At 40.8% G+C, this 17,195-nt stretch overlaps 1 protein-coding gene across 2 annotated transcripts in view; it reads right to left on the minus strand.

Moving 5' to 3' along the window:
* wdr11 (WD repeat domain 11) overlaps positions 1-17,195 on the minus strand; it is a 65,585-nt gene that overhangs the window by 7,842 nt on the left and 40,548 nt on the right. For both annotated transcript variants that reach the window (XM_074646667.1, XM_074646666.1), the window contains exons 14-24: positions 16,507-16,615; positions 14,942-15,063; positions 13,799-13,946; positions 9,746-9,852; positions 9,335-9,449; positions 7,937-8,108; positions 6,839-6,947; positions 4,983-5,045; positions 4,591-4,656; positions 2,672-2,864; positions 697-792 (exon numbers count right to left, since the gene is read on the minus strand). In XM_074646667.1, the coding sequence (XP_074502768.1) occupies positions 697-792; positions 2,672-2,864; positions 4,591-4,656; positions 4,983-5,045; positions 6,839-6,947; positions 7,937-8,108; positions 9,335-9,449; positions 9,746-9,852; positions 13,799-13,946; positions 14,942-15,063; positions 16,507-16,615 (1,300 nt within the window). The remainder of the gene's footprint in view (positions 1-696; positions 793-2,671; positions 2,865-4,590; positions 4,657-4,982; positions 5,046-6,838; positions 6,948-7,936; positions 8,109-9,334; positions 9,450-9,745; positions 9,853-13,798; positions 13,947-14,941; positions 15,064-16,506; positions 16,616-17,195) is intronic.

Below are 17,195 nucleotides of genomic sequence, written 5' to 3' on the forward strand. Positions count from 1 at the left end.
GGTGGACCGTTTTTGTGTCAAATTATTATTTTCTTCGGGGTGCCACATCTCCCTGTCTGGTTTTTTTTTTCACAACAATGACCCGCTATCTGTACATTATCCCTTACATATTTTCATTATAATTCTATCTATAAGTAACATAATAACAGAATATCATGTCCAATATTTCCTTTTAGTACTTTTTCCACATTTCCAATATTATTATTTTTTTATTTTTTTTATTTACTAAATGTATCTTATTTTTATTATTATTATATTAGGCTCTGGTGTTAATATTACTTCTTATACAATTTATATTTATTACTCTGTTGTGTTTTTTATTCTCATGCTGTTGTAATTTTTGAGCAAAAGTTTCCTTTGTTATTAATAACAACTTTCTTATGACTATTTCGGTCATGGGTTTCATAAACTTTCCGTAATAAAACATCTAAAAGCAACAACTTCAGGTGGGATACTCTGGGACAAAATCTTATCAAATGGGGGTCCGTGGTTAAATTTGCGTTGGTTTAGGGGTCCTGAACGTGAAAAAGAACCGCTGTGATAACAACCACAAAAGACTTGTGTGATGAATTCCTCCGTCATTTTGTTTATCCGACTCTTCTCTAATTTCACTTCCATCTGATATGAATGCAACATGTATCTGCAGCCTTTTTACAGACATAATTGTGTGAGCAGTATGAGTAGTGCAATACTTACCTGACCCAGCAGGAGGAGCTGGTCAGCACATTTCTTAGTGTGTTCATAACTGGAGCGCTTCACCTCCTGCAGGTGAACCCGATCCAACTGGAACTTCTGTAGAGCAGCAAAGGTGGAGACACAAGTTACTGTTTTTTGTTGTTTTCATACATTCATGGTCAAACCTTGTACATGTGTATGTGGGAGCGACAGAGACGGATAGATTATTGGACATTAAAAAGAGTAATGATGAGCAAAAAAGACATAGAGGACAATTATAGAAACACAGAGTGCAGTGATAGAGAATGTAATAATAAAGTCTTTAAAATATTCAGGAGTTTTCACAGTGTGTCTGGCGCCAGAGTTTCCCTTACTCATTATTGGTGCCTTTTCCCTCATTATTTCATTACATGCTCCCTGATGGGAGATCACATTTCTTTTTCCAGTGAGGGAGGCATGAAACATGAAAACAGCAATAGATATTTCAAAGTATGAGTTTTTATATGAGGACTAGAGGGGGAGGATGACACAATAAGGGGAGAGATAACAGCATAGTAGAAAATTAGTTACATAGGCTGTATGTGTGTGTGTGTGTGTGTGTGTGTGTGTGTGCGCATCTATATCTGACACAGCTTTACTTTTTTTTGCACTTTATTATGATGAATTCTTCTGTGAGTCACTCACAGCCGTGGGCATAAATCCTTGCCGAGATACCAAAATGAGTTTAGTAACTGTATGCTCTGTATCGGAGTCTTGGATATTAGTAATTGCAGTCAGACTGCTACCACTGATGCTGTTTCATGACAACAGGAACCAAATGTAGACTGCAGACTGTCTGGGTAGCGCTTTGAAAGTCTGAACTTTGTGTTCACTACGAGGCCCCCTCATTAACAAGGATTCACAAAAACAGAATACATAAAAATAACAACCCGAAAAAGCACTCAAAGAAAAAAACATATTTGAGATGTTTCAATAGGACAATTATAAATCTGAAAGTGCATTTCTATTCTGCTATTTCAAGCTTCAATGCTAGCTAAAAGCTACTTGACATTTTTCTTAACCGGCTAATCGTCTTTCATCAGAGAAGGAACACATTCTTTCCTCTCCTCTGCTTCTTTGGGTATATCGATGTAGCCTTGTGGGGATAAAAAGGCCAGACGTACCAAAGAATGCCTGTCTTCACTTGCACAGTGTGCCAACTTTTTAATTACCATCCACAGTTTTGTTTTCAAACTATTCCTCTAAAGTAAAGTCTGCCGAAGTATTTTCTGGAGCTTGGACAATGTGTGGGTACATCACAAGTTAACTACCAAACGAAAAAAACCTTTGCATTCACTATGGCGACATAAAGGGGGATGTGTTGTGTGGCTGCCATGTTGACCGGCAGAGTGATGCGGGTAGATACAGCAGAGGAGGAGGACCAATCAATGGGCATCTTCTGAAGAAACTTTTCTAACACTCTTCAGAACAAACTGGGTCGATAATTAAAGTTAGAAAAAAAACCCGGGAGATTCAAGGTATTGTTTATAAGAGCCATCAGCAAGACGCATTGATCCGAGCAACGACACGGCACAAACAAGAGAGGGTATTTTTAATTGAGCGTGTCCCGGCACGGGCTAGAATCATTGGAGGAAATGTTGGGGGAATTAAATGTTAGTGAGGACGAAGTGAAGATAGATATTTGACCTCAAAGGCTTAAAGATGTGAGATGCTTCCCTTAAAGACCGGGGCTTAGTGAGACAACAGAGGAGATACACAATGTCACTGATAATGGGATGTACTGTGTGACCGGGGCGATGTTGTTGACACTGGATGACGAGACGCAGCCTGGTGGGGGTTTTGTTTGTGCGTGGTCTGACTTGAGGATGGTCTCTGGATTACTCCTACGGGGATTGTGAAATGTTGACTGCTGGGATCATGTGTTTTGTCTCTATTGTCTCGGTTTACCAAAGCCAACAAAAAAACAAGCGGAAACTTCTTCTCTTGTTTCACTGACCTGGAAGTAAGAGCTCTCACACAGGTAGTCGTGGCAGATGTCCAGGTGGTTATGAGGTGACGACGGCTGGGCTCCTTCACTTTGGGTCTGACCCTCTGCGGTGGACACACTTAGCTGACGAGCCTTGGCGAACGACTGGAGGTAGTGGGACGCCACTGTCCAGAAGTGAAGATCCGACTCGTCCCCGAACAGCCTGCGGTTTACCACAACAACGCATCAGCTGGGCCCAGAGAGGATAACGCTCTCCCTCTGGAGAGGTTAGTCAAGTTCTGCAGTCCGAACCAACATGGTGGTTCTTCTAGTAGTTTGCCTACTGATGACCATAGATCCTGTACCTCACAGCCCACGCCTCGCTCTTTCAGCTCCCCTCCACCCCCTCTCCACATCCTTCTATCTTTTCTTCCCTTGTTTACTTCCCTCGGCCTGCTTTTTACATATCTGCACAGGCACACAGCTGTTGCTAGGTTACCTTGCCACATTATCAATGGCATGAAAAGTTGGATGGCCGAATGTGGAGACATAATGATGAGCTCGGTTCATAGTACACGCTGTACAAAAAGGGTCCTTGGAAGAGTTTCCAGGTAAATCATAGCTTTAATAACAGGATGCAAATGGAGAGGAGGGGGGGGGGGGGGGGGGTGTATTACATTTCCACTCTCAGACTGGCTGTTCTAGATTTGTCAGATGCTCGAGGGAAATGAGAACTGGAGCAGAGATGAGATCAGAGTTGCTGACACCAGCTCTCATGTCATGCTTTTTTTGTGGAGATACAGATTCACGACTCTACAGTTACAGCAAATAATGAATCCTGTTATTTAGAAAGATAATTTGACTGTTTTAAAAGCGAAATCATTCAACTTGCTTCATAATATTACATCATCTTGTTTATCTTTCCCAATTACATTACATATTCTGAATTAAGTGAAATGTAATAATAAATAAATAAGTTCCATTCTTATATTGATATTAAAACAAAAGTATACCATTACGTGCAGATTTCTGTAGAGAAATCACTCCTGAACCATCTAATTATGTCTTTTCTAATTACATCCTGATCAATCAGTAGTAGCCCGTAGGGTTGTAAAGATCCATCGATCTAGATCGATATATTGATTTAATGATCAGAGATTGAATGAATTGATGCAAAGTGAAATCATTAAAACGTATCATCATCTTTAAGATACGCCCTTATTTTGAAATTTTTAACTGATAAGAAACATTTGCACTAAAACACGAGAATTGTGGCACTTTATAGTGAACAACAGGAGGTCTATATTTATTATTTCACTAAAAAGGATAGATAGTTTTTTCATTTAAATAGTATTAAAATTGTCAAATCATACTTTAGTTGTTTTTTCGTGAGTTTATATATACTATATGTAACTGACTGTGTTAAATGGGCATATGATATCCTCTCATATCGATCGCAGGCCCCTGAATTGAATCAAATCAAAAATCGTATCGTGGCAGACATCAGCCAATATCGTATCATTGTCCAAAGAATCAATATAACATTGTATCGTGATGAAACTTGTGATTTACACCCCAATAGCTTGAGTGCAAACCCAGTTGGGCTTCAGATCAGTATAACTCACTCTACTGCAAATAGCAAGAGCTTAGCAGAAGCAGACATATGGAGTTAAACTAGTTTAACATATGTTTACAGTCATATTATGATGACAAAGGGAACTGGTGTGCCTGGAAGAGTGTCATCCCACTTCCAGGATAGCAGCTGTTTGTTAGAAATGTTTTATTTTACTGCTTATAGAAACTTTTGTTAGAGCTCAGTCACTCAGAACTGCATGAGTCTTTGCCATAGGTGTCTGAATGTTAACAAAATAATCATGCTGCGGCACCAGTAAACCCTCCTGGGCACAGGACAACAAACAGTGGTGACTCTGTGCTGAGATTTAACTCACCGTGAGACTAAGAGGCAGCGCTGCAGCAGGCTGAGCTCCGGGTCCTGTAGCACACTCTTCATATCACTGGGGAGCCAATCAGAGACAGACAATCAGAACACAGCGAGAGCCAATTACACTTCTCAAACACATTTGGCCCGGTGTGGCTGTAACAGGAGGCTCCTCTTATCTGTCAACCCGCAGACTACACGCTCTCTGGGCCTGCTTTCTAAAACACAAAGGACCCTGGGATTCTGAGTGCAAGCCCAAAACACATAAACAAAAACTGCGACTTGGCAAACACACATACACCAACATCTGATTGTTGCCGTTTACTTCATGACACGAATATAAATATTCTGTTTTGAGCTACAGTGTGCAACCATTACCGTTAGAAAAGTGCAATAACTCACTTAGACAAGGAGTTGAGCTGCTCCTGGATCAGGCCTTTTATCTCGTCTTTCTCATTGTAGTCTCTGAAACAGACAGAAGGATCAAACTCGGTCAAACGGCTCCCGTCACGTCTCCCTAAAATAAAACCTGACCTGATATTAAAAGGGAAGCCGAGAAGCTGCTTGTTAAGAGGAGTCGATCTGTGGTGTCGGGCAGTAACAGATGATTCTATTTTAACATTTAAGGTGAGGTCAGGTAGCATCTCCGCGAGGCGAGCGCTGCTAATATAACTGCCTGACTTATGATAAGGCAGCTGTGTGTTTAATGGAAGAAAGCACTGAAGACTCACTTAAATGGGGCATAATTACATCAGGGTATAGTTAAACACCGATGTAGCCATTTGAAACAAAATCAACTGGAATTACCACCTCGTGGTTGTATGCCTCCGCTAACCAGTCAAGTTGTAGTTTATATCCATGTCTGTCCAGATTGTCATCACTTCATTTTATCTTATTAGATATTTGTGGTAAATTGTCATAATTAGCATATGAACTCTGGAGTTATGGGCAAAAACGTGTTTTGTGAGGCCACAGTGACCTTGACACCAAAATCTAATCAGTTCATCCTTGAGTCCAGCTGGATGTTTGTGCCACATTTGAAGAAATTCCCTCCAGGCGTTCCTGAGATATCACGTTAAATGGTACAGACCCAAAAACATAATGCCTCCGGCCACGGCTGTCGCTGGTGCTGAGGCATAAAACTAAAACGGCTCTCCAAGGGCGGCCTCTATTTTCTCCCATGTTGACTTGTTTACAAAGAAGAGTTGCTTACAAATTGGTTATTTTTTTTAATGAAGGTAATAAACTGAATGCGTGGGTGGTTGGCAGAGATGGTATGGTGGTATAGAACAATACATCAAGGCAAGTCTTATTATCTTATCGATTCTGATTCAGTCTTTCAAATCTCATTACTTTCTATTTCATATATTACTAAACACAATTATCTTAAATTGGATCTTTGGATCATTCCTGCTCACAACTAGTTGTAGTTCGTAACTTCAAACTGAAACAAAATCAGCCTCAAATCCAAAGTGAAACTGTATTAAATCGGGATGTAGGGCTGGACGATATGGAGATAATCAAATATCACGATATATTTGATCTAATACCTCACCATCGATATGGCGACGATGATGTGGGCTTGACTATCGGTGCTTTCACAAAATATTTACACAATGAGATTTTTGATAAATAATCATCAGTAATGTGCATATAATGACTAAGTGGGTAAATACAAATAATACAACAGCTAGAACAGTCTGGGAAGTTCAGAAAAGGACATCACTCTACTGTAATGCAGCCTTTAAAACCAGGAGAAGACAACACTTATGATATTCAAAATCTAAGACGATATTTAGTCTCATATCACAATATTGATGTAATATGGATTTGTTAAGGTTTGACCAAGATCCCAATTCAAGTGATTCATGTTTCTGGTGAAGCTGAGACTAATCAGCTTGAAAATGAGTCTACATTAAAACCAATTGGGCCAAACATCTTTAAATAAAATATATTTGGCAGCTAAAAACCTCTTCATACTCATTTCTTGAGATTTCAATGAATAAAACACATTGGTCAGCCCTGACATTAATTTTGAAGACTGGCTTTGGGCATCTCGAGCAGTGAAAAGGTTCGCTCACACATTGCTGTTGATAAAAAATCTTTGCTGTTGTATATTCTCCAAGTATTCACTTTTTCTGGGAGTTCATGGGTTCATCCCACAGACCTGAAGACATGCAGGTCAGGTGAAGTTGAAGAGAGGAGATGATTTTTAGAGTGGACACATGAACGGTGACTTACTCAGAGTTGAGACTTACACTTGAGTTATGTCCATGGTGAAGGTTCCTGACCAGGGCTGCAGCAGGAGGAAAGCCTTGAGAGTGAGGGCAGCTCGGGGCAGCAGCAGGTAAGGACACCACACTGGATCTGAACATAATCCCCACAGATCAGAGAGAACACAATATTAGGCCATGGCTGTTCATGCCATCATGAGTAGTATTTAGGGCTGTCAAAGCTAGTGTGATAACGCGTTAACGCAAATTTGTTTTAATGCCACTATTTTCTTTAACGCAACTTGTGATTTTAAGGTTGTAGCGGGCTCAGTTTTAAAGCTAGAGTGAAGATACTGGCATCATATGAAACAAAAAAAACCTAAGGAATCCATTGGTACCAACCATGTCATACTAACTTATCGAGAAGGAAGTTAAATAACGCTCCAAACTTGAGCTAAATTTTGGTGAGGAAAAACTGGCGTTGCAATTTTCAAAGGGGTCCCTTGACCTCTGACCTCAAGATATGTGAATGAAAATGTGTTCTATGGGTACCCACGAGTCTCCCCTTTAGAGACATCTCCACTTTATGATAATCACATGCAGTTTGGGGCAAGTCATAGTCAAGTCAGCACACTGACACACTGACAGCTGTTGTTGCCTGTTGGGCTTGAGTTTGCCATGTTATGATTTGAGCATATTTTTTATGCCAAATGCAGTACCTGTGAGGGTTTCTGGACAATATTTATCATTGTTTTGTGTTGTTAATTGATTTCCGGTAATAAATATATACAAAGATTTGCATTAAGAGTATTTTTGCTCACTCCCATGTTGATAAGAGTATTAAATACTTGACAAATCTCCCTTTAAGGTACATTTTGAACAGATAAAAAATGTGCGATTAATGTGTGATTAAACGTGATTAACTATGGACAGTCATGCCATTAATCAAGATTAAATTTATTAATCGACTGACAGCCCTAGTAGTAATACATCATGTGTCATTATGTACTGCAATGGGTAATTGGATAGATATTTAGAAAAGCACATTATTTCTTAAGCATCAAGCCTTTATCCAATCCTCTCCTCTAAATCCTATATGCAATTTTTCTTTCATTCCTTCACGTTGTTCGCTCTCTGGCTCACCGGTCAGGTCTTGTTCATCCATGCGGTAGCTGGCAGACTTCATGGCCATCTCCAGTACTCGGATACAGCCGTCGTCAGAGGCCAGAACAACCTTGTCTGACGTGCACCAGTCGATGTCTAGGATGCGGTAGTTCACGTTGCGCCCGATCCGCATGCTGCTCACCATTTGGACCTGCAAGACAGGAGGGCGAAGGTACTTCATCTCAAACTGCCACCGTAAAGCTTCTTTTAAAGCATCTGCTTTATGGAAATGGTGGGAAATGAACCACTTCTCTACAAAATTCAAAAGGAGAAAGACACAATATGTGATGATCGAAAGCAGAGGATGGATGCAACTGTAAACTAATTGATACTGAGTACAGCACGACACAGAATGGAAGACTCAGTGGACAAACAGGCTTTTCAGAAGGTGTTCTACAAAACCTCCCTCTCTCTCTGGCTTTTTATGGGGCTGTATGGGAGTCGGTGTAACCCAGCTGTCAGCAGAGCGCTGAAGCATTTCCGAGATCTCTCCTGCTCTTCCTCTCCTCCCTCATTCTCTCCTGCTCCTCCCTCTCTTTCCAGCCCTCTGCAGCTTGATCCATCTGCCGTCTGGCTTTTACGATTGGGGACTGAAAACTGTGTCTTATCTCAGCTCCCCTCAAGAAAACACATCCCTCCACCCAGACAATAGTGCTCCAGTGGGACCCTCTCCCTCCACCCCATGCTGCTTAAAACACCAGAGCATCGATCTGTGTCCACATCCATCTGCTTTTCAATATTTTTCTTTTGCTGGGTGAGCTAACAAATATTGCGGTGTGGATACAGATAAACAAAAGAAGTCCAGTCTGTGACGTTAGATCAAATGATGAATTGGAGCGCAAACTAGCCCGAAGGATTCTTAGATGAGGTGAAATGAAGACGGTGCAGAGAGAGGACTTTCAGGATGATGGCGACTTTGGTAAACAAAGTTTAAGAGGATGCATGTCGCTTACAGGAACCAGGATCATCCATCCTGCTGTGGTTGAGCTTATATATGTCAGTGGAAGCTTTTAGGGCTTGTGTATGTGCACAGTGCACTCTAATGATTATTTAAAACAACAGGACAATTACAGCGGATACACTATTACCACAGCGTTAGTTTGAGAGAGGACATTAGTTAAATACACCCCACCACATTATTGTAGTGCTTCAGTGATTACAGCGCTAACACATTAATTCTGCCACACTAAATCTGTTCAAATGTAAAACCACTGCTATGAACTTGCAGACCGGTGCAGATTTTTTTTATGTGAGTAATGCAGTGTGGTCAGGTGATGCATGCTGGGAGTTTATAATGTGTTAAAACGAACCAATCAATTTTATTATAATGACATGTCGACGGCGGCAACTGCCGAGAGCTGGTGTGTGGAGCCTCACCTCTTTGGTGTCCCAGACCTCGGCTCCATCTGTGTACATGACCAGCAGCTTCTGGTTGCCTTTCCCCGGGGCGAAGCGGATCTTCTTCACCCAGCCACGATGTGTTGGTATTCCCCTGAAAGCATCAGCAGCATCGGTCATTGATTTATTTTTTTTCCCTTCCTTCCCCACGGTCATTTCTTTCTTGTTTGTTTTTAAAAAAGTAAGAAACATCAGCATAGACGATCGATCCATGAACATTCTGGGCATAAAAAATGTATTTAAAACAACAAACACAATTAAACAAATATATAAAAACCCAATAAATCACAAATAAGTGCTTTGGAGAATTGTAGGTAGTGGTGTAGTATACTGTAAGTAGAGTATAGTAAGAGGCCTGAAACTTGCATTAAAAAGTTTTTTAGCCGTTACCTGGATAAACGAGCTTTGAGGTCCCAGAAGTTGAGATTACCGTCAACGTCTCCGAGCACCAGGGTGTCACCTTTCCAGGCAATGCAGGCGATACTACCCATACTGCCCTGCAACACAGGAAGAAGGCATATATTCAGTGAGAGGAGCAAGAGAACAAATAAGAAAGGACAGCCGCACCTGCTCAAAGATTCACAATTAATTCATGCATATTATGTAAACCTAAAAAATCTACTCAACAGTTTTGACAGTATGTCTTGATTTTAAGCATCTTGCCTGTATTGATTATTTTTCTATTATTTACAGACACAAAATTATAGAGCAAGAATTACCCTACTACTAGCCGTTACTGTGGTTGTACCCTTCAAGTACTGAGATAGCCCCTGTCCATCTTTAAAAATCATCACAAGTCCATGATCATCCTCCACATAATTAGAGGATAGACATAAAAACAATGATGTTATGATGTCAACAAGTCTCCTCTTTAAAGCTAGGGTCGGTAATCTCGAGAAACTAGCAAGAGTATGCTAGATTTTTAAAATGATCAAACCGAAAAACCCAGCCCAGTGTTGCCAACTCTTTTCCAATGAACGTAGCTAACAGCCCTAGCTCCAAATGTCCATAAATCTAGAGAGAAAAGTCGCCAAGTCGGCAACAGTGCCAGCCCATCCCTTCAGGCCTCCCTCCAAAGCCACTCCTCCAAAATCATCATTATGGATGTTAACATATAATGAACATAAACATCAAACTATTGTTAGTGCCTACAGCTGTAAAGCTAGCAGCTTGTGGAAGACTCTGGTGACGCGCATGTGAGCAGGCAGGCCGTTCAATCACTTCATTCGGGCCGTATAAAATTATCGGACGGGCTTATTACAGTCCTGCAACAACCACATACTGCATTCTTTTCTAGTTTTTTTGTCAGAGCATTTGATTTATTGATTGCTGTCGGGATGTAATGAGAATTTCAACAAATAAAACAAGATGAAGATGATTATCAACCCTGGCTTTAATACAGCCGATCAATAGGTAGTTAAAAAGTGCAATCCCAACAGCATAAAAATTGCCTTTTCCCTCTAATATAAAAAAAAAAAATCAAACTCTCTAGCCGAGTGGTAGGCAGCACAACATCTGAGGTTAAGTGAGGCTGCGCCACAAGACAGAGTGCTGATGTGAAGACATAAAGCGTCAGCTCACCTTCAGCGTGTACCCAGTGAATGATAGGACAAAACTTTTTAGGAGAGTTTCCGTTAGTTCCCTGACAGAGATATGAAGATCTTCCATCATCCTGAAAGGACTGTAAAACCTTTGAGGTATGCAAATCTTTGAACAATGAATCTGTAGCTGTCACAAAGATAAGGCTTTAAAATCCCCAGGTAAACCTTCAGTGTCTGTCAGTGCTGTTGGTGTGAATAGACATAGGGAGTGAGCCGGCAAAACACAGGCTGTCTAACAATCCAATCTGCTGCTCAGGAATGGACCTGAGAGAATTGGTTATGCTATGGTGACTTTCCTTTAGAAACACTAGATGATGAATTTGCCATTTTGAATGGAGAAAAAAATGGAGTGTTAGTGATATGGTATGAAATTTTGCTGATAGATGTGAGCAATCAACAACAAACAACAGAAGGTGCCATCTACTCTGTAGCTTGACTCAGCTCGACAAAAGTCACAACTAGATAATGAGTCCAAGAAAGTTCCTGGAGACAAAGTTTTCTTCTCAACTTCTCAAACAAAAGCCTACACTTTATGTTACTCTGGGGAAACGGATGCTTGGGTTATAATACAAACAAACCAAGTGAAACAAGTAGCATCCTCCCCGTCATACTCAATAACCAGCCTGTAGAAAAAGTTAAACATTTTAAATACAATTATTGATCAGGCCCTAACTTTTAATGAGAACTCAGAGAGCATTTTTAAAAGAGCCAATTAGCAATTGTCTTTAATCAGGAAGCTGAGGAGCTTTGGTGTTGAAGCCTGATTGAAAGCATTTTATCACTACACTCAGAGTTTGAGCGGCTCCCATCAGGCCATCGATTTAGGGTCCCAAGGGTCGGCCGCAACATATACAGTATGAGAAGTGTGTTATTCCCTCTGCCATACAGGCACTGAACTCAGAATGACTGAAACAGGGAACACTAGTTACTTTATAAGATGTGCTGTCTTTTACTATTTATATAACCTGCTGCTACCTGCCCATTGCACTATTGTATACTGTATAGTTTTTATGTTTCAATGGTGTGTTGTGTTATGTGTATTGTATGTAACTTTGCTGTATGTGAGGAAGCCAAAGACCAATTTCCAATGAGGTGGACAATAAAGTAAGCTCCTGAGCTCGTGTTTACAACACGGGAAGTCGTGTACACAATATGCTTGGCGTTCAAGTGGTTGAGTCGTGAGAACACCGCTGCTAAGCAACGGCAATATTAACGTCGCTGTTGGCGTCTAGAAGCCCCAGAGGCTAACAATTTAGTAAGCTAGGGTAACATAATGCAGGAAATGCAAACGCATAACGACAGAGGAGAAAGATGAGGCTGTTGGGAATATCAACATATTCCTCAAACATATTATAAAATTACGAAGAAAAACAATATACGACTAAAATTACAATATATTAACTTATAATGCGCCTGAATTTCTATGGCCTACGCCATCTCTGACAACGTCAACAAACACGTCACAAGTTGTGAACTCTGAGCTTTCAGAAACTTTCCACTCGCGAGGTCATGAATATCACAATAGGGGGGCGTTCATATGGATTCTTCTCGTGAACATGATAAACACGACACCATTTGAAGGCACAATAAGTAAGAAAATAAGTAAGTAAGAAAGTAAGAAAGAAAGAAAGTAAGGGAGGTCGGTCTGTCTATCTACACACCTTTCTTTAATTAACAGTCAAAGGGCTCTTTGTTAGTCGTGACACGTCGTCTTGTAAAGTAAAAACATCCTGCTGCTATGATTTTACCACCACATCTTGTAGTCATCCAGGTGAAAATAGAAACCTGTCTTCAGTAAAAGCTTGTTTCGGCTTACCAGCCGGGGCCATTTTGCTGTCACAGCAAATTAATAGCTAAGTCACTGTGAGATGCTTTACAGGTAAATACAGTAACAGTTTCAGACTGAGTCACGCTGTGAACCAGTGGAGAGAACACGTGCAAAACACCACCTGGGACAAACTGATGACACACGCAAAATCACACACATTCAGTTGACTGTTTGTTCTCTGCAGCAAAAAGATAACCTGGCGAAAAACATCAAGCTGTAGCACATTAGGTTGAACACTTTTTTGTTGTGGAGCCAACATGTATATCATCCCCCACACAAGCCCCACAAAAGAACCCTGAAGGACACAGGATATAGAGAGGGAGTGATGGCTTTTACTTTATAGAGGAGGAAACTGCAGGCGCTGGCTAACAACCAGAAAACAGTGTTCCTTTTGAGCTCCAAAATGAGATAAAAATGTTGACACAATGCAGATGTTTGATCGCAAATGCAGTGAAGTAATTGATGTGTAACATCTTTTCATTCTCTTTGACACTGGGAGACAATCGTACATGTTGCAAAAAAAGATTTAACCTTTGAACATAAGAGAGAGGATGCTGGAGCAAGAAGAAAAGAAGATAGCAAAAAGACCCCAAAAAAGGGACTTGTCGTTTTTTTTTTATCTAAAATAAATGACTGCACAATGATGGATGTAGTGTGTAAAAATGAAACACAGTATACGTGACAGTGTAGGTTACAACACTGAGGGAAAGTATTGATTAACAGATCTGACAGATAACAGACGGCTACAGAGAGAAGATAGGAAACGGTCAGAGATAGAAGTAGTGATAGGAAACATACTGATGTTCCTCAGAGTGTAAACAGGGAAAAGGAAAGACAGATTTAGATCTTTGTGTACAGAAAGGATTAACAAAATATGAGATTGAATGTCGAGTAAGAGATATGAAACAAGTAGGAATGGCTTTGTGCAAGGATCAGTGAGGATGACCTTGAAGTAGTTCAGGAGGATATGAAGTAAAAAGAGACATAAGAAAGACACACAGTCTCTGGACTCACATCAGGGGGAATTCGTGCGCCATCTTTGACCGTGTTGCCCTCTACGGTGATGTGGTAGACCTGCCCGTCTGTGTCAGTGAATACAAAATGCTCCCTGGCTGAGATGGCTTGGCTGGTCTCTGACTTGCTCTCCGCATCCTGCAGGAGACTGGAGTGGAGAAACATGTCAGGCTTTTTGCACTCTTTCTAGTGTGAAATATTCTGGCAGGACTTGGACATCTTGGTATTCTGCAGCTGACAGTGGTAAGGCATTACCACTCTCTTCTAAGTGAGTGATTCCCTACCAGGGGTACATGTACCCCAGGGGGTAAAAAATAGAAATAAAGATTTCATAAAAAGAAAAAATACATCCAACCTGGACCCTGTTTTCCCATGTTTTTGTGTTTAACTGACTAATAGGAACAACAATTTCTGAAACTGGTCCAGTATTGAGGGATAACGCTGTAGACAGCAGGCGCTCACAGGATGCAATATGGTGCTATTGGGGCAAGCTGGCGCCGTGATTTACGTCCACTAAGTGCTTGTTTTTACCATGACAGGCTCTGATTGGTATTACAAGTGTCTGACATTATGGAAATTGTTTCTCTCAAGGAGAAGGAGAACAATAAAAGCTTTTCAATGTCATGGCTGAATATTCAGTTGATTTCTACAATGTGGAAGAGGTCTGTGAATTCGCTGCCCGTATTTATTTGAGAGATTATTTTTGCCAGAGTATACGGATATTCAGATTTCACAACGTGACTTCTCCTTGAGCGGGAGACCGGATCAAGTGAAATAAAAAAAACATTTTATTTCTCTGTAGGGTCCTTTCCATAATGTTGTCAGACACTTATAATGGCAATCTGAACATGTCAGTGGCAAAAACAAGCACTTTTAGTGGATGATGATTATGTATCGATATTTTAACTTTGCATTGATGATATTGGATCTTAAATGTATCGTTACAGCCTTGAGGATTAACTGTTAAATTAAAAAAAACAAACATTCAAATTGTTAGTGTCACAAATTGCTGTCTGGCACAGCGTTAAAAAAAAAAAAAATCCAATTTCAATTCCTCACATAGTACCTTTAACTCTGCCTGGAGGCTTTCTATCCTGGCAAAAAGCTTCCAATAACAAAATTGTGAAGCTTCATAACGCTGACCTGATGACTGTGCATTCGACGCTACTCTGCTCGGCGTCTGACACCGTCTGCCGAGCTATGGCCTCCCTCGCTGCCATCTGCTTCTTCTTCAGACTCTTCAGGTTGTGTGACGGGGACCACTCCTGTTTACAGACACACACACACACACACACACACACACACACACACACACACACACACAGAGATAGGGTTGCAGTTACAGCAACAAACCCAGACAAAGACCCAGACACAAACACATTTGATCACTGTGCAAAATGCAGACAGATTGAGAACGGAGGAAAGAGAAGTGATCCGTACAGTAGATGCTCACATAAATTAAAGTAAGGCACACAGGAGAGCTGTTTTTCCCGGCCGTCCTGTCTAACTGCTGGACCACTGTGGCTGCAGTCTGGTTGACTCAAGGTTGTAATCAATATGGAAATGAGACAGCAATATGGGGCTGGGGGAGGCCAGCATGTATTATTAAGGTTACTGGCGTTTTTTTATTTGTGCTGTGGAGATTTTACAGCCGCACTGTAAAGTTTATCCAGCATAACTCTTGTTTTATGAGCATTTCTCCGGCCTAATGAAGCCTCGCTTCTTTGCTGAGCTTGGGGAAATTTTTCAGACTAATCTTTCAGATGGCCCACCCCACAGAATAAGAGACTAATAACAAAGGGAAGAGTCAACAATGGGTGTTATTACAGCACCGGCACTGTGTTTTGGTAAAGTAAATATTCTAACTGAAGATGTTCATATATGCAGTTCAGTATATTAAATAAGCAACCCTGTTATTTCTGTTATATTTCACTTTCTACAGTATGCACCTCAGAAATAAGGATCGGTAAATGAAGCATTATTTTATTAGTATGTAGTAGGGCTGTCAATCGATTAAAATATTTAATTGCGATTAATCGCATGATTGTCCATGATTAAGCAGAAATTAATCACACGTTTTTATATCTGTTCAAAATGTACCATAAAGGGAGATTTGTCAAGTATTTAATACTCATATCAACATGGGAGTGGGCAAATATGCTTGCTTTATGCAAATGTATGTATATTTATTACTGGAAATCAATTAACAACACAAAACAATGATAATATTATGCAGAAACCCTCACAGGTACTGCATTTAGCATAACAAATATTCAAACAAACTCAAACCCAACAGGCAACAACAGCTGTCAGTGTGTCAGTGTGCTGACTTGACTATGACTTGCCCCAAACTGCATGTGATTATCATAAAGTGGGCATGTCTGTAAAGGGGAGACTCGTGGGTACCCATAGATCCCATTTTCATTCGCATATCTAGAGGTCAGAGGTCAAGGGACCCCTTTGAAAATGGCCATGCCACTTTTTCCTCACCAAGACTTAGCATAACTTCGTAGCGTTATTTAGCCTCCTTCATGACAAGCTAACATGACATGGTTGGTACCAATGGATTCCTTAGATTTTCTGGTTACACATGATACCAGTATCTTCACTCCAACCCGCTCCAACCTCCAAAAGATCGATTGTGTTAACACATTAAAGAAATTAGTGGCGTTAACTTTGACAGCCCTAGTTTGTAGATTTGTCAGTACCAATGCAGTAACAGTGGGGAAGTTCTTAGCCATCTCCCGGAGAAGCGTCCCCGTCCTGGTGTCCCACAGCTCCAGGGGTTTGTCTCTGAACACCACCACCAGGTACTGTCTGAGGATGGACACCACAAACACACACAATCAATCTCAAAACATACACTTCCGACAACGCCACTATAAGGTTTCTGGTGGTTGTTGTATTTAGAGAGGGGTCTCAAAATCTGTTTGCCGTGTGGCTTGGATGTCTAAACATTGGATGCTGAGTCTGCGTCATGTGTCAGATTACCAGCAATAAAAGTGGCAGCATGAATTCAAGTTTATCTGGTCATGTTTCTGAAAGTTTTTTTGTGTGTTCATGTGACGCTATCAAGTTTTAGATTGGTGAATGTTGAGCCTACAGTAAATGCAACAAGGGTGAGTTTTCAAAACCATCCCTGCTTTGTGTTCAACTCTTAAACTATACAAGCATGTTCTTGTACATATGAATCCAATATTTAGACTTGTGACCTGAAGTTAGTCAGTCTGAATACCCCACCTAACCCAGGACAAAGATCTGGCCAAAAATGTGGCTCCACTTCTTAAAAAGCTACCAGGCAATTGCTCAAAAGCAAATACCTTCACCTTCGGCTGCTGTAGAGGAGAAACAGAATTCAACAGTGCAGAAACACTGCAGCACCATGTTACCCTATCCA

Source organism: Sebastes fasciatus, chromosome 9, assembly GCF_043250625.1.
Source record: "Sebastes fasciatus isolate fSebFas1 chromosome 9, fSebFas1.pri, whole genome shotgun sequence".
In the NCBI taxonomy this organism is placed as follows: domain Eukaryota; kingdom Metazoa; phylum Chordata; class Actinopteri; order Perciformes; family Sebastidae; genus Sebastes; species Sebastes fasciatus.